The 17183-nt window shown below is 46.7% G+C and overlaps 1 protein-coding gene across 1 annotated transcript; it reads left to right on the top strand.

Moving 5' to 3' along the window:
• Positions 1-1700: 1700 nt before the first annotated feature.
• Positions 1701-16552, top strand: LOC117397780 (transmembrane protein 150A-like). Its single transcript, XM_059019892.1, has 8 exons — positions 1701-1827; positions 8308-8507; positions 10024-10071; positions 10825-10911; positions 12523-12590; positions 12927-13054; positions 13600-13777; positions 14270-16552. The coding sequence occupies exons 2-8, from the start codon at positions 8443-8445 to the stop codon at positions 14527-14529; spliced, it is 834 nt and encodes a 277-aa protein (XP_058875875.1). The 5' UTR covers positions 1701-1827; positions 8308-8442; the 3' UTR covers positions 14530-16552.
• Positions 16553-17183: the final 631 nt, after the last annotated feature.

Raw genomic sequence — 17183 nt, 5'->3', positions numbered from 1 at the left:
CATTTTAATTAGGTTGTTTATAGCGCACTTAAACGTTTTTATTTTGCAGCCCACAAGCAATTGTATATTGATTTTTCTTTGACCGACTCTTACTTTAAATTTAAAAAAAAATGAATTCTCTATTTTCCCTTCAGTCGCTGTGTGTGTAACTGCACCTCGACAGTATCTATTTTATAATGCAGAACAGGTTTGTTTGTTTGTTAAATCTTGACAGGGCACCTTCTCGAACTCCACAGAGTTCACACAAACTGTTTTCAAATCTCAAAAAATGACATTTAAAAAAACGTGATTAGTTTGCCTTTCTCTTTCTCTAATCTCAAATATAATGATATATAGATGGATATTTATATTCGTAATCCTTCTTTCTGCAGTCCTGGTTCAAAACCCAAGCAGGAATAAAATTAGACAGGGGTTCTTAAACTTTTTTTTGAGCTGGGACACTTTGGAAATGTTTGAGACTGTGAGGAGCGCCCCGCCCCGCCCCGCCCCGCTCCGCCTAGCCCCGCCCCGCCCCGCCTAGCCCCGCCCCGCCTAGCCCCGCCCCGTCTAGCCCCGCCCAGCGGGCATCGTCATACATTGCTCTACCTAGCAGCCTGAAGAAACACGTATTTCTGGAAAGCGCAGTATATGACAGAATTGCACTCTCTCAGACTAAAGGAAACATTTATATGTGTGTAAAATAAAACCTACATCTCAGGCAGTGTCGATTCTAGAGCATATCGCACAGCGGGGCACCAAGGTGGCCCCAGTTTGATTATGGAGGGGCACTTCAAGGGGTCTAAAGGGTTTTCACAGCTGATAAAAACGCCCCACAAATGCGGACATTAAATGCTGGGTGAGATTGGAGCTGATTTAAGAAGATCGTATGCTACCTGAATTAAACTGTCGGTAAATATAAATTTAAAAAAAGATTTCACAAGACGGTGTTTTGAGTTACGAACTCACCTCACACCCGTTTACTCAACGGAAAAAAAAATGCAAATAAACCGCCAGCCCAGTGGATCAAAAAAGAGGATATTAAGAACAAACATCCACATTTTTACATGTTAGTTTGGAAAAACCGAGTAAAGAAATGATTGCATGTAATCTACCGAGCCAAAAGCAATCGCCAAACCTTTTTTTCTACATTTTATTTGTAACTGCGCGTTCGGCTTAGTAAGAAAACTTGCACACACAAAAAAATATAATTTTTATAAAGATGGTTCGCTTCCACTCGACTTCCCACTAGGGTTGCCAAGTCTCACAAGAAAAAAAAAAGCGGCACTGCCTTTCAAAACAAGCCCAAAACAAGCGCGACCCACGTTAGAGTATGAGTGTTTACGCAAATTCCAAACCGCGACTCACATTCCAAACCGCGACCCCCGAACAAGCCCAATCCCGCTTATTATAAGCGGACTTGGCAACTGAGCTCCCCACCAAACACGTTCGTTTCGAAACCTGTCACTCAAACTGCTCGCAGCGTGTAAGTGGGCGGGGAGAGGCGACGCTGTTTAGAATTTCAAGGTCAGGACAGTAGATGACTGGTCGCCCTTTCCTTTAACGTCACAGAACTCAACTTTCCATTGGCCCACATGTCATCAATCACTGGCCGCTCCGCTCCGCCCCCCGCGTTCGAAGTGTCTCCTGGAACTTGTAGTCCGAGGAGACCACCACCAGGCATTCATTCACTCCCACAGCGGAGACCTGAAAAACTACAACTCCCAACCACCACTTGGGACGCCATTATCCAAGAACAAGGGGCTATTTCAACACAAGCAAGAAGGGTCTGGTTTTGTATCATTAAGGGGTCCCAAGGTTGTAGGATTTGAGGCTGGCTGTCGGGTTTGGGTACGTATCGCGTATATATCTGTTATTATTATTATTATTTTTTATGCACATATGAATCGCTGAGCATGCGGACTGCTTTAGCTGCCGAAACCGCGATTCTGCAAGTATTATGCAACGCTGTAAACTGTGAAATGTATTTTTTGTTTGGAGATCGGAGGAGTCCGTGCTGTACTAGTAGTATTAACGGTAAAGAATAATTTTTAATTTAACGTCGCGGTTTGGCGTTCGGTGTAGTCTAGTATTATATTACTATAATGCATTCGAGAATATTAATAATACGTAATTCTGTGCACCCAGCTGTGTTGACTGTAATTATTATTATTATTATTATTATTATTATTATTATTATTAGAATAACGGTACATCTTTCACATCACAGGAGCGTACACGCTTGAAAGCTAGCGAGTAAAACCACATCCACTCTCTCTGTCGCCTCACCGCTGTTCAGAATATATTATAGGGGTTAGTTACCCGTTAGAAGCTATGTATGTATGTATGTATGTATGTATGTATGTATGTATGTATGTATGTATGTGATGTAATTACATGCATGTGGACGTTGTTTGCTCGCTGCAGCTTCGGGTTTTGATCATGCAATTCATATTCTCAAATATTATTGCGTTTTGTATTGGATATAGATAGATAGATAGATAGATAGATAATGACCGTCCAGAAAAGGCGTCATTTAATATATAGAATACATAGATATATTGTCCTCCTCAGACCCGAGGCGGGTCCCCTGGTTTATTTGACCTTTTAAGCCGTAGGTGAATTGAAAGATGTGTCACCAAATTTCTACATTCACTTTTTTTGGGGGGGGGGGGGGTCAAGATATCCCATTAAAAAAGTGATGTTGGTCGCATTTTAGTGTTACAAACATGAAAAAAAACGCGCTGTTTCAATACAATATAAACCGCGACTGCAGGTTCCGTAAAGGCTCAATTAATTAAATGCGTTTTAGGTTCTAGCGCCTCAAAACCTAGTTTGATTTTATACTGAAAATCCAAAACATCCACAGAGAGAATTGAGTAAAAGCGACCAGGTCTTTATCCCGGTAGAATCAGGATACATTACTATTATTATTATTATTATTATTTATTTCTTAGCAGACGCCCTTATCCAGGGCGACTTACAATTGTTACAAGATATCACATTATTTTTACATACAATTACCCATTTATACAGTTGGGTTTTTACTGGAGCAATCTAGGTAAAGTACCTTGCTCAAGGGTACAGCAGCAGTGTCCCCCCACCTGGGATTGAACCCACGACCCTCCGGTCAAGAGTCCAGAGCCCTAACCACTACTCCACACTGCTGCCCCTATGCATGTGTATAATTTGTAAATTATTAAAATGAACCTACAGTGATATTATATTGGCACACCATGGCTATGTTGTAAAACAACAACCTGTAGATTCTTTTCTTGGTTTCTCCAGAATATATATTCACTGACTGGCGCAACACTTAGACATGGCTCTTACGCCTGTCACTCAAGTTCTATGCAGTATTGGCGCGTGATGTCATGGCACATCCGCCATCTTGGTAGAGGAATGGGCCTGGCACATTATGAATACATCTTAGGGGAACAAAATGTTTTAAGACAGAAAAAAAAAATTAAAAAATCCTTTTCAAATTTAAAAATGTACCTTTTTTTTAAAAAAAAAACAAAAACCTTCTACCTGTTTCTTACCTCCAGGTTGCTCTGAGCAGAAACGTAAAATCCTGGAAGGGAAAACCTCTGATCTGGCAACATTGAAACTTTCTACCAGTCTCTCACTCTTTCTCTCTGTTCCTCTTTCTCTCGCCCTCTTCCTCTTTCTCTCTCTCCTTCTGTTCCTCTTTCTCTCGCCCTCTTCCTCTCTCCTCCCCCCCTCTCTCTCTCTTTCCTCTCCTCCTCTCCCACTGGCTGTATATTTTGTCTGCCAAATAATATTGGTTTAGGACATTGTCAATTCCACCTTTGACCTACTCCCTGTGCCCTGTGCCTAAATACACACAGACTAACCCTACTCCCTGTGCCCTGTGTCTGAATACACACAGACTAACCCTACTCCCTGTGCCCTGTGCCTGAATACACACAGAATAACCCTACTCCCTGTGCCCTGTGTCTGAATACACACAGAATAACCCTACCCCCTGTGCCCTGTGTCTGAATACACACAGAATAACCCTACCCCCTGTGCCCTGTGTCTGAATACACACAGACTAACCCTACTCCCTGTGCCCTGTGTCTAAATACACACAGAATAACCCTACCCCCTGTGCCCTGTGTCTGAATACACACAGACTAACCCTACTCCCTGTGCCCTGTGTCTAAATACACACAGAATAACCCTACTGTCTGTGCCCTGTGCCTGAATACACACAGACTAACCCTACTGTCTGTGCCCTGTGTCTGAATACACACAGACTAACCCTACTCCCTGTGCCCTGTGCCTGAATACACACAGAATAACCCTACTCCCTGTGCCCTGTGCCTGAATACACACAGAATAACCCTACTGTCTGTGCCCTGTGTCTGAATACACACAGACTAACCCTACCCCCTGTGCCCTGTGCCTGAATACACACAGACTAACCCTACTCCCTGTGCCCTGTGTCTGAATACACACAGACTAACCCTACTCCCTGTGCCCTGTGCCTGAATACACACAGAATAACCCTACCCCCTGTGCCCTGTGTCTGAATACACACAGAATAACCCTACCCCCTGTGCCCTGTGCCTAAATACACACAGACTAACCCTACTCCCTGTGCCCTGTGCCTGAATACACACAGAATAACCCTACTCCCTGTGCCCTGTGCCTGAATACACACAGAATAACCCTACTGTCTGTGCCCTGTGTCTGAATACACACAGACTAACCCTACCCCCTGTGCCCTGTGCCTGAATACACACAGACTAACCCTACTCCCTGTGCCCTGTGTCTGAATACACACAGACTAACCCTACTCCCTGTGCCCTGTGCCTGAATACACACAGAATAACCCTACCCCCTGTGCCCTGTGTCTGAATACACACAGAATAACCCTACCCCCTGTGCCCTGTGCCTAAATACACACAGAATAACCCTACTCCCTGTGCCCTGTGCCTGAATACACACAGACTAACCATACTCCCTGTGCCCTGTGTCTGAATACACACAGAATAACCCTGGCTTCATGAAGTTGAATGAAACCTGCTGAATAATGTTACGTTAACATACTGAATTACACACCAGCGCTTTGTAGTTTTCCATATACTTAACAGAAAAACTGACACATTGAAAATAAATCATTTTGTAGTTTCTTTGATTGCATGATGTTAAACAAAAGATCTAAATTATGTTTATATAGTTTTTTTTTCTAAGGTAATGCAAAACTTTTGGCCAGAGCTGTAGAACTGCTTTTGGAGACAAACCAACATTCAACAGAGAACGTCTCTGATCGGCAGAATACACGATATTAGGACTCCCATTGCATAGCAGTTTGATCCATGCCTGGTTTTACTGCTCAAGCCCACCGCCTGAGCTTGTTACCCCTATCAGTAGGTAATCAAGCTGGTCGTAAAAACCAGGAGTGGATGCGACTGCTATGCAATGGGAGTCTTAGTGCCATCCCTGTTGATTTAACCCTTCGATGCATGAAATATTCAAAATCACTGGGGGGCAGAAAAACAAAAAGTAATTTTGAACACGTAATAAATATTTCTCCTTGAAAATCTTTCCAGTTAATTTCCATTGCTTATATATGGGGGGAAAAATGCAATCCTCATATGAGGTCTGTGAAAGGATTAAGGAGACAGATAGCTTCTCTCTCTCTCTCTCTCTCTCTCTCTCTCTCTCTCTCTCATATATTACTGGTCTTTGTATTTGCATTCCTTATTTGCAAATGTTCCCCCCCCAGGCAATGCAAATGAAGCTGCCCTCGCCTGGGGACAGCCGAAACTTTAACCTTTAACCCCTGGCTGACCCTTAACTGGGGGGTGTGACGCTACACTGATGTCACAATGCATACGCTGAAAGCTGATTGGCTGCTCTTGTGACGCGCGGTGAGGTCAGATGATCGTTGGGTGACGGGGTTCTTGAAAGCAGAACGTCGTTGTTGGAGTCGAGGAAGAGTCTGTATTCACACCAGCTGTAAACGCACGCACGCATGCTTACTTTTCATTCAAGAGACACTGGAACCACAAAGCGCTGTGCTGTGGTCTTATATCCCAATACAATCCCAATACAAACGATACAGATGTCTCTAATCTCAGCACTAACCTCTCCTGTCCTCTGTGCTGTTGATGCAGGTCTCAGTGTGTGTGCGAGTCTCAGTCTGTGTGTGTGTGTGGGTGCGTGTGTATTATCAGCACTAACCTCTCTTCTCTGGCTGCAGGTCTCAGTGTGTGTCTCAGTGTGTGTATTCACCTCTCCTATCCTCCTCTCCTCTGGTTGCAGGTCTCAGTGTGTCTCAGTGTGTGTATTCACCTCTCCTCTCCTCTGGTTGCATGTCTCAGTGTGTGTCTCAGTGTGTGTATTCACCTCTCCTCTCCTCTGGTTGCAGGTCTCAGTGTGTGTCTCAGTGTGTGTATTCACCTCTCCTCTCCTCCTCTCCTCTGGTTGCAGGTCTCAGTGTGTGTCTCAGTGTGTGTATTAACCTCTCTTCTCCTCCTCTTCTCTGGCTGCAGGTCAGTGTGTGTCTCAGTGTGTGTATTCACCTCTCCTATCCTCCTCTCCTCTGGTTGCAGGTCTCAGTGTGTGTCTCAGTGTGTGTATACACCTCTCCTCTCCTCTGGTTGCAGGTCTCAGTGTGTGTCTCAGTGTGTGTATTCACCTCTCCTCTCCTCCTCTCCTCTGGTTGCAGGTCTCAGTGTGTGTCTCAGTGTGTGTATACACCTCTCCTCTCCTCTGGTTGCAGGTCTCAGTGTGTGTCTCAGTGTGTGTATTAACCTCTCTTCTCCTCCTCTTCTCTGGCTGCAGGTCTCAGTGTGTGTCTCAGTGTGTGTATACACCTCTCCTCTCCTCTGGTTGCAGGTCTCAGTGTGTGTCTCAGTGTGTGTATTCACCTCTCCTCTCCTCCTCTCCTCTGGTTGCAGGTCTCAGTGTGTGTCTCAGTGTGTGTATACACCTCTCCTCTCCTCTGGTTGCAGGTCTCAGTGTGTGTCTCAGTGTGTGTATTCACCTCTCCTCTCCTCCTCTCCTCTGGTTGCAGGTCTCAGTGTGTGTCTCAGTGTGTGTATTCACCTCTCCTCTCCTCTGGCTGCAGGTCTCAGTGTGTGTCTCAGTGTGTGTATTCACCTCTCCTCTCCTCCTCTCCTCTGGTTGCAGGTCTCAGTGTGTGTCTCAGTGTGTGTATTCACCTCTCCTCTCCTCTGGTTGCAGGTCTCAGTGTGTGTCTCAGTGTGTGTATTCACCTCTCCTCTCCTCTGGTTGCATGTCTCAGTGCGTGTCTCAGTGTGTGTATTCACCTCTCCTCTCCTCCTCTCCTCTGGTTGCAGGTCTCAGTGTGTGTCTCAGTGTGTGTATTCACCTCTCCTCTACTCTGGTTGCAGGTCTCAGTGTGTGTCTCAGTGTGTGTATACACCTCTCCTCTCCTCTGGTTGCAGGTCTCAGTGTGTGTATTCACCTCTCCTCTCCTCTGGTTGCAGGTCTCAGAGTGTGTCTCAGTGTGTGTATTCACCTCTCCTCTCCTCCTCTCCTCTGGTTGCAGGTCTCAGTGTGTGTCTCAGTGTGTGTATTCACCTCTCCTCTCCTCTGGTTGCAGGTCTCAGTGTGTGTCTCAGTGTGTGTATTCACCTCTCCTCTCCTCTGGTTGCAGGTCTCAGTGTGTGTCTCAGTGTGTGTATTCACCTCTCCTCTCCTCTGGTTGCAGGTCTCAGTGTGTGTCTCAGTGTGTGTATACACCTCTCCTCTCCTCTGGTTGCATGTCTCAGTGTGTGTATTAACCTCTCCTCTCCTCTGGTTGCATGTCTCAGTGTGTGTCTCAGTGTGTGTATTCACCTCTCCTCTCCTCTGGTTGCAGGTCTCAGAGTGTGTCTCAGTGTGTGTATTCACCTCTCCTCTCCTCCTCTCCTCTGGTTGCAGGTCTCAGTGTGTGTATTCACCTCTCCTCTCCTCTGGTTGCAGGTCTCAGTGTGTGTCTCAGTGTGTGTATTCACCTCTCCTCTCCTCTGGTTGCAGGTCTCAGTGTGTGTCTCAGTGTGTGTATTCACCTCTCCTCTCCTCCTCTCCTCTGGTTGCAGGTCTCAGTGTGTCTCAGTGTGTGTATTCACCTCTCCTCTCCTCTGGTTGCAGGTCTCAGTGTGTGTCTCAGTGTGTGTATTCACCTCTCCTCTCCTCTGGTTGCAGGTCTCAGTGTGTGTCTCAGTGTGTGTATTCACCTCTCCTCTCCTCTGGTTGCAGGTCTCAGTGTGTGTCTCAGTGTGTGTATTCACCTCTCTTCTCCTCCTCTCCTCTGGTTGCAGGTCTCAGAGTGTGTGTATTCACCTCTCCTCTCCTCTCCTCTGGTTGCAGGTCTGGGACGGCAGGGTGTTGGATCGTGGTATTATCAGCAGTGTCCCGGAGTGTCAATCTCATGATCTGCCTGCTTCTCTAGTCCCCCTCTCCCCTGCTCCATGCTCGGGCTCCACGCCCCTCTCCTCTTCCCCGATGACTGCCTGGATCATTCTCCCCGTCAGCCTGTCTGCCTTTTCCATCACCGGGATATGGATCGTGTGAGTACAGCACCCACGGCTTCGTTGGCCGCAGCCCACAGTCAAGCAACCCGCGCTGAGGGCATTTCTGGGTGTTCAGGGATGGGAATAAGAATCCCTTTGTGTGATCCATTCCTGGTTTTACTTTTGAGTTTAATTAGACACACCTGAGCTTGTTGCCTAGACACACTGGGGCTGATCAAGCTGGTAGTAAAACCTGGACTGGATCACACTGCTGTGGAATAGGAGTCTTATTTCAATCCCTGTAATAATAATGTTGGTTATCATCACAGCGATGGAATTGATACTCCCGTTCCATAGCAGTTTGATCCGTTCCTGGTTTCACTGTGAGTTTAATAATCAGACACACCTGAGCTTGTTAGCTAGACACACTGGGGCTGATCAAGCTGGTAGTAAAACCTGGACTGGGTGACACTGCACTGCAATAGAAGTCTTATTCCCATCCCTGTTGTTCAATTAATTTAGAGCATTCTGAGCTAATTCAAAATTTCCGTAAAATCTTCCCACAGCTACGCTCAAGGGCTCAAATGTTCTGATTTGAAAGTAAAAGCAGCTATGAAACGTGTGTTTTTTATTCGAAACGATGATATAGGAGGCTGTGTGGTCCAGTGGTTAAAGACACAGGCTTGAAACCAGGAGGTCCCCGGTTCAAATCCCAGCTCAGCCACTGACTCACTATGTGACCCTGAGCAAGTCACTGAACCTCCTTGTGCTCCGTCTTTCGGGTGAGACGTAATTGTAAGTGACTCTGCAGCTGATGCATAGTTCACACACTCTAGTCTCTGTAAGTTGCCTTGGATAAAGGCATCTGCTAAATAAACTAATAATAATAATAATAATAATAATAATAATAATAATAATAATAATAATAATAATAATAATAATAATAATAAATGATAACTGGTGTTACGGTAGGTTAAAGAAATAAGCAACAGCAGTTCTGGAAATGCTAAGAAACTTTCTCCGCTGTCCTCCCAGCGATTCCTGGCGTCACATCTCCTGTTAGGAGGAGAGGCGGAGGTTTGGACTGACGCCACTGCATTCTTCAAAAGTCTAGTTTTGAACTTCCTGTGCTCACCAAGCAGGCAGCCGACACACCAGCCTGTGTCACTGTTAATAATTCTTTTTAAAGGAATGCATTTTAACTTCGGAGCTTCGGAGAACCCTGCTTCATGAAATAAGGTTCGACCGATTTTACAGCTGCGGCCAAAACTTGTGCATCACCAATTGAGGCTTAAAGATAGGGCTTAAACAAAAATACATTTCAAGAATCACAGTACAAGTATTAATACAATTAAGAGCAAGATAAATACAATGACTTCGGTTCTAGCAAGTACAAGTTATTTATTAGGCTTCTGGAAAACCTGGACTGGCTCTCACTGCTCTGAAATGGTTGATTATTATTATTATTATTATTATTATTATTATTATTCTCACAGAATGAAGGTAAAACCTGGACTGACTCTCACTGCTCTGCAATTACTGATCTTGTCTCTCTCTCTCTCTCTCTCTGCAGCTATGCTATGGCAGTAATGAACCATCATGTTTGTCCTGTAGAGAATTGGTGAGAATATTTTTTTTTTTTAGGGGGAGTCGCAACCTCAGGGGAGCGCCGGGGTCCCCGAGGCTCTCCCCTGGTAAAGGCACGGCCGCGTGGTGTGCAGGGGGGAGTCACACACTCAGGGGAGTGCAGGGGTCCCCGAGGGTCTCCCCTGGTAAAGGCACGGCCGCGTGGTGCGCAGGGGGGAGTCACACACTCAGGGGAGCGCAGGGGTCCCCGAGGGTCTCCCCTGGTAAAGGCACGGCCACGTGGTGTGCAGGGGGAGTCGCACACTCAGGGGAGCGCAGGGGTCCCCGAGGGTCTCCCCTGGTAAAGGCATGGCCGCGTGGTGTGCAGGGGGGAGTCACACAGTCAGGGGAGCGTAGGGGTCCCCAGAGGTCTCTGGTAAAGGCACGGCCGCGTGGTGTGCAGGGGGAGTCACACACTCAGGGGAGCGCAGGGGTCCCCGAGGGTCTCCCCTGGTAAAGGCACGGCCGCGTGGTGTGCAGGGGGGAGTCACACAGTTAGGGGAGCGCAGGGGTCCCCGAGGGTCTCCCCTGGTAAAGGCACGGCCGCGTGACGTGCAGGGGGAGTCACACACTCAGGGGAGCGCAGGGGTCCCCGAGGAATTGAAATGAATCAGGAATTTTCCAATGGGGATTGCTTTGAATCAGGATTTGCACGATTGGAATCAATCCCAGTTGTGTCTCCAGCTGCTGCTTCTGTTTTATCTCTGGTTTGTTTTGGTTGTATGATTTGTCCCTCTCTTGTGTCCAGGTCCTACAACCTGTCCTGTGCGGAGGAAACACCCAAGCACGGCTTTCCGAAAAGCTGCTGCACCCTTCAGGACATCCCTCTGATCAGGTACCGTCCACGCGTCCTTAACCCTTTCCTGCCCAGGACACGCACCCATGCCTGTTTAATGCCTGCAGCTCTGGCCAAAAGCATTGCATCCCCCTATAGAATGAACTCCTTGTGCTTCATAAAGTCCAGTGAAACCTGCTGAATAATGTTACCTTGTTAACATATTGAATTACACACCGTTTTGTAGTTTTCCCGGTAGACTTCCGGTAGACTTTCTTTTTTTTGTTGTGATTTATCATTGTGTAGTTTATTTGATTACATGATGTTAAATAAAAGATCTAATTTATGTTCATACATTTTTTTTTAATTGTCTCAATCCTAAAATTCTAGGTGATGCAAAACTTTTGGCCAGAGCTGTAGAAAGACAGGCCAGCTGAGAGAATTAGAATACTGATCTTGAAGATTCAAGAGTTAAATCCAACACACACCCCTATCTTAACACTGGGGTTGGGGTTGGGGTTGGGTTTGGGGTTTAGAGCTGGGGTTGGGGTTGGAGACAGGACTAGGGCTAGGGTTAGGCTTGGGGTTAGGTTCTCCAACAAGCAACTTCTCAAAGAGAACGTTTCATGTGTTTTCAGTTTTTTTTAAGAACGCAATACAGTTTTACATTGACCCTTCTTTCTGCACCAGGTAAAGAGTGCGGCCTTTCTGCCTCTATCCCCCTAGATTAAATACAAAGCAAGGGGACATTAAGTGTGTGTGCGTATGTGTCTCTGTGTGTGTGTGTGTGTGTGCATGCTGTGTTCTGGGGGTGTTGTCTGGGAGAGTGTGAAGGGCAGTGCTGGTACAGACTGCACTCTCTGTCTGATCCGTGCCTCTCGTTTCAGTGTGTGTGTGTGTGTGTGTGCGCTGTGTTGTGGGGGTGTTGTCTGGGAGAGTGTGAAGGGCAGTGCTGGTACAGACTGCACTCTCTGTCTGATCCGTGCCTCTCGTTTCAGTGTGTGTGTGTGTGTGTGTGCGCTGTGTTCTGGGGGTGTTGTCTGGGAGAGTGTGAAGGGCAGCGCTGGTACAGACTGCACTCTCTGTCTGATCCGTGCCTCTCGTTTCAGTGTGTGTGTGTGTGCGCTGTGTTCTGGGGGTGTTGTCTGGGAGAGTGTGAAGGGCAGTGCTGGTACAGACTGCACTCTCTGTCTGATTGGTGCCTCTCGTGTCAGTGTGTGTGTGTGTGTGTGTGTGTGCGCTGTGTTCTGGGGATGTTGTCTGGGAGAGTGTGAAGGGCAGTGCTGGTACAGACAGCACTCTCCTGTCTGATCGGTGCCTCTCATGTCAGTGTGTGTGTGTGTGTGTGTGTGTGTTTGTTTGTGTGTGTGTGTGTGCGCTGTGTTCTGGGGGTGTTGTCTGGCAGAGTGTGAAGGGCAGTGCTGGTACAGACTGCACTCTCTGTCTGATCCGTGCCTCTCGTTTCAGTGTGTGTGTGTGTGTGTGTGCGCTGTGTTGTCTGGGAGAGTGTGAAGGGCAGTGCTGGTACAGACTGCACTCTCTGTCTGATCCGTGCCTCTCGTTTCAGTGTGTGTGTGTGTGTGTGTGTGTGCGCTGTGTTGTTTGGCAGAGTGTGAAGGGCAGTGCTGGTACAGACTGCACTCTCTGTCTGATCCGTGCCTCTCGTTTCAGTAAGTGTGGCTCCTTCCCTCCGGAGAGCTGTGTCTTCAGCCTCATCGGGAATGTGGGAGCGTTTATGGGTGAGTCACCGCTGGGGGGAGCGTCTCAATTAGCGTTTGCCAGCTCGATGAGATCAACATCGATTTGTTAATCCATCGATCTTTATTTTTATATAGTGCCTTTACATTGACACAAATTAAAATGAGTAACAATAAGCAATACAAGTGAATCATAAAATAAAAAAATAACATATAGCGAGAGACAAATATATATCCTGTGTGTGAATATGTATCCCTGGACTGGCTGAAACTGCTCTGCAGTGGGAGTCATGATGATGATGATGATGATGATTGAAGCTTGCAGTATGAGTGTGGTGTGGCTTGCTGTGCTGACGCTCTGTCTCCCCCTGCTGGCAGTGGTGATGGTGTGCATGCTGCGCTATGCCCAGGTGATCGAGCGGAGCCGGCGCTCGTGGGTCAACACCAGCGGCCTCGTGGCGGGTTGCACCAACGCACTGGGGCTCGTCATCGTGGGCAACTTCCAGGTGAGTGTGGCTACCAACACAGGCCTCCCTCCCTCTGCACCTCCTGTCACTCCCTCCCTCTGCACCTCCTTCTGTCTCTCTCCCTCCCTTGCTCTGTCACTCCCTCTAGCTCCCTCTCTTCTTCTTTCTCTCACTCTCCTCTCCTCTCAGGTGGATCATGCTAAGTCCCTGCACTATATCGGTGCTGGTGTAGCGTTCCCGGCTGGGCTGCTCTTCGTGTGTCTGCAGTGTGTCCTCACCCCTCTCCTCTCCTCTCCTCTCCTCTCCTCTCCTCTCCTCTCCTCTCCTCTCTCAGGTGGATCATGCTAAGTCCCTGCACTATATCGGTGCTGGTGTAGCGTTCCCGGCTGGGCTGCTCTTCGTGTGTCTGCAGTGTGTCCTCACCCCTCTCCTCTCCTCTCCTCTCCTCTCTCAGGTGGATCATGCTAAGTCCCTGCACTATATCGGTGCTGGTGTAGCGTTCCCGGCTGGGCTGCTCTTCGTGTGTCTGCAGTGTGTCCTCACCCCTCTCCTCTCCTCTCCTCTCCTCTCCTCTCCTCTCTCAGGTGGATCATGCTAAGTCCCTGCACTATATCGGTGCTGGTGTAGCGTTCCCGGCTGGGCTGCTCTTCGTGTGTCTGCAGTGTGTCCTCACGTACCGCATCGCCGTCTCGTCGCTCGATTACTGGATGGCGCACTTCAGGATGGCCCTCGCTGTCGTGGCCGTAATCTCCATGGTGCTCAGTATCCTTCAGGGAGGGGCGGTGTGTGTGTGTGTGTCTGTATCTGTGTGTCTGTGTGTCTGTTTCTGTGTGTGTGTGTCTGATGTTTGCATTTCAATTTAAATATAATGCTGTTTCTGCTCAGTGAAGTTATGTAAATGTCTGTGTGTGTCTGTCTGTCTCTCTAGGTGCCTCTGTGCCTGTGTGTGTGTGTGTGTGTGTGTGTGTGTGTCACTTTGTGTTTCTGTGTGTATCTATAGGTGTGTGTCGATCTGTCTAGGGGTCTGTGTGTGCTCATGTCTCCTTTCTTTCTTTCTTTCTTTCTTTCTTTCTTTCTTTCTTTCTTTCTTTCTTTCTGTCTGTCTGTCTGTCTGTCTGTCTCCCTCTCTCTTCCCCTCTCTCTTCCCCCTCTCTCTCTCCCCCCCTCGCTCTCTCTCTCTCCCACTCTCCCCCCCCCCCCCCTCTCTCCCCCTCCCCCTCTCTCCTGCCTCTTCCTTAACCCCTCGTCTCCCAGGCGGTATCTTCTTCATCCACGAGCGTTTCGTTCTCCAGCACGCCGCTGCCATCTGCGAGTGGATCTTCACCGTCACCATCCTGGTCTTCTACGGGACGTTCACCTACGAGTTCGGGGCCCTGAGCAGCGACAGCGTGCTGGCAGCGCTGCAGCCGCGGGGCGGGGGGGGCGCCGGGGGGGGCAAGGACTGCAAGTCCCCAGGGAGCAGCAGCACCTCCACACACCTCAACTGCTACCCCGAGAGCATCGCCATGCTGTAGCACAACGCTGCCCCCAGCACAGCGCCGCGGTCAAACAGCAGCCCCTCCGGTCATTTTTAATTGATTATTATTATTATTATTATTATTATTATTATTATAATTTGTTCAATTCTTTTTAAAACATTTTAAAAAATATAGAGAATTTTTTTTAATTGCTCAAATTCTGGGGTGACCGCCAGACCACTTTTATACCAGCACGGATGTTTTCTTTATAATACTGAATTTTTAAAAAAATTAAGTGTTTTTTTTATTTATTTTGTTTTCAGTTTTATTTTATTTTTTCTGTTTTGAAATCCCGTTTGTAATTTCATGTTCTGTGTGATCTTCTGTTCCGGCATCACTGCTTGACTTTCCCAGCCAAACAAACAAACGCACGCTTCTGAAAAGACTCCTCAATCCGCTATCCTAACCCTGCTGGACAAGGAGAGGTCAGGCCACCGACGCTTGCCTTGCGAGACGTGACGATCCCGAAACAGAAAACGATACACAGAGCAAATCTGAACGACGCTAACAGTTCAGATCGCTGACATTTCACACTCCAGCTTGCAGCTGGTCGCTTACTAGACTTTACCTCGTCCGTACAGCTGTGGACAGTTTTGCATCACCTAGAATTTTAGGATTGAGATCTTTTATTTAACATCGTGTAATCAAAAGAAGCTACAAAATTGATATCGCAGAAAAAGTCTACCGGAAGCCATAATAGCAGTACAGTAGCATTTCATGTTAGATTTCGATGTCCGTTTTTCTATTAAGTATCTGGAAAACTCCAAAGCGGCGTGGAATTCACTATGTTAACATTATTCAGTAGGTTTCATTCCTCTTAATGAAGCCAGATTTAGTTCATTCGATAAGGAGGATGCAAAACTTTGGTCCGGAGCTGTCCACCCCAGGATTTCTAAACTAAAAAATTCCGGATCTCATCATTAAGGAAAGAGGGATCGCATTAATTTTATTTTTTAGACAGAATGTACTGCGCTTGATTGACAGCAGCTCCTGTACATCTGCTTGTGGATCCGGGTTTCGTGGTTTCGTGGTTTCGTGGTAAGGGTAGCTGCATGTTAACCTTTTCACAAGCCAGGTATTTTTATTTATTTATTTTTTTAAACATAATCACTGCCGACTAATCTGATAAACAGGAGCGACATTTGGGGTGTAAATAATCTAGTGATTTTCTTACACTGAGACGTCTCACCCTAAAATATATCAGAACACATTATTATTATTATTATTATTATTATTATTATTATTATGGAGGCTGTGTGGTCCAGTGGTTAAAGAGGTCCCCGGTTCAAACCCCACCTCAGCCACTGACTCATTGTGTGACCCTGAGCAAGTCACTTAACCTCCTTGTGCTCCGTCTTTCGGGTGAGACGTAGTTGTAAGTGACTCTGCAGCTGATGCATAGTTCACACACCCTAGTCTCTGTAAGTTGCCTTGGATAAAGGCGCCTGCTAAATAAACAAATAATAATAATAATTTATTTAGCAGACGCCTTTATCCAAGGCGACTCACACAGGTGTTCCAGGGCAGTACAGGGTTACAATGCAAGCTTCATATTTAAACACACTGTCGTCCTTCATTTCATGTAGCAGAGTCTTTTTTATTATTATTTTTTTTTGCATATGGTTCATTTGCAAACTGTATAATTGTCTCGCTTGTCAGACCAAAAAAAAGGTATTGGATCTGGGTTCCGGGGTGTCACCAATGCCTTGTGTTATCTGGGGTCCGCAGCCCGCCCGCCCTCCCTCCTGGTCCTACCACATAAGAGCTGGGCCGTACAGAGATGTGTGTCGGTTTTAAATTAGACGGCTTGTTTTATATTAAAACGCCCACAGGTTTCGGGATAGAGAAGTCAGTTCCGTGAAGTCGTTGAAAAATAAAACTCCCTCTGTTGGCAGTGGAGTGTTACTGCAGGCCTTTACTTTTTTTTGTCTTTTTCTAGCGGCTCGCTGAAAAATAAACATATATTTCAATACTCAAACATTTCAAATAAATAAATAAGATGCACTGTAACAGTATTAAACCATTTGTTTTATTTGTGTTATTTACATTATCGAAGTGTCCTGTTTAAAATATCTATATTCAAGGCTGGTCCCTTGTAAAAACTATATGCATTAAAAAAACATTATCGCCAAAAAAATAAAATAAATCATAATGACAGTAGTAGGTTTATAGTTTCGTCATAAAGTTACAAAATACTCTGCTGGTGGCGGGTGGGTGAAACAGCACTGATTTGTTGAACAACACCCCCATCTTGTGGCAGGACCGCGCAACTGTAGCCTTATGTCAAACCGCACCGTGTACTAGACTACTTAAACAACACCCCCATCTTGTGGCCGGACCGCGCAACTGCAGCTGAAAATGCCAGTGTGATGGCAGTTCTGTTGTGGATTACGAGTGATTTTTCAGCCATGACGTTTTTTTTAGTTGTTTTATTACAAGAGCCTGGTTGCGTTGGGTTTGTTCTGGGTGTTAAGACAGGATTGCCGTATAAAGCAGCGTGTGAATAAACCCAGTCAATAGCCAAAGCGGCCCACACTTTTCCCTTCACCTTTCTAATACAGCTCTGGCCAAACGTATCACCTGGAATTTCAGGGTTAGACATAATTAAATATATAATATGTGTACAACATATCGAAACGTTGGGCAGCTGG

The sequence above is a fragment of the Acipenser ruthenus genome, unplaced genomic scaffold, assembly GCF_902713425.1.
Source record: "Acipenser ruthenus unplaced genomic scaffold, fAciRut3.2 maternal haplotype, whole genome shotgun sequence".
Taxonomy (NCBI): Eukaryota; Metazoa; Chordata; class Actinopteri; order Acipenseriformes; family Acipenseridae; genus Acipenser; species Acipenser ruthenus.
The sequence above is the reverse complement of the archived record's forward strand: the minus strand, read 5'-3'. Positions and strand labels throughout refer to the sequence as shown.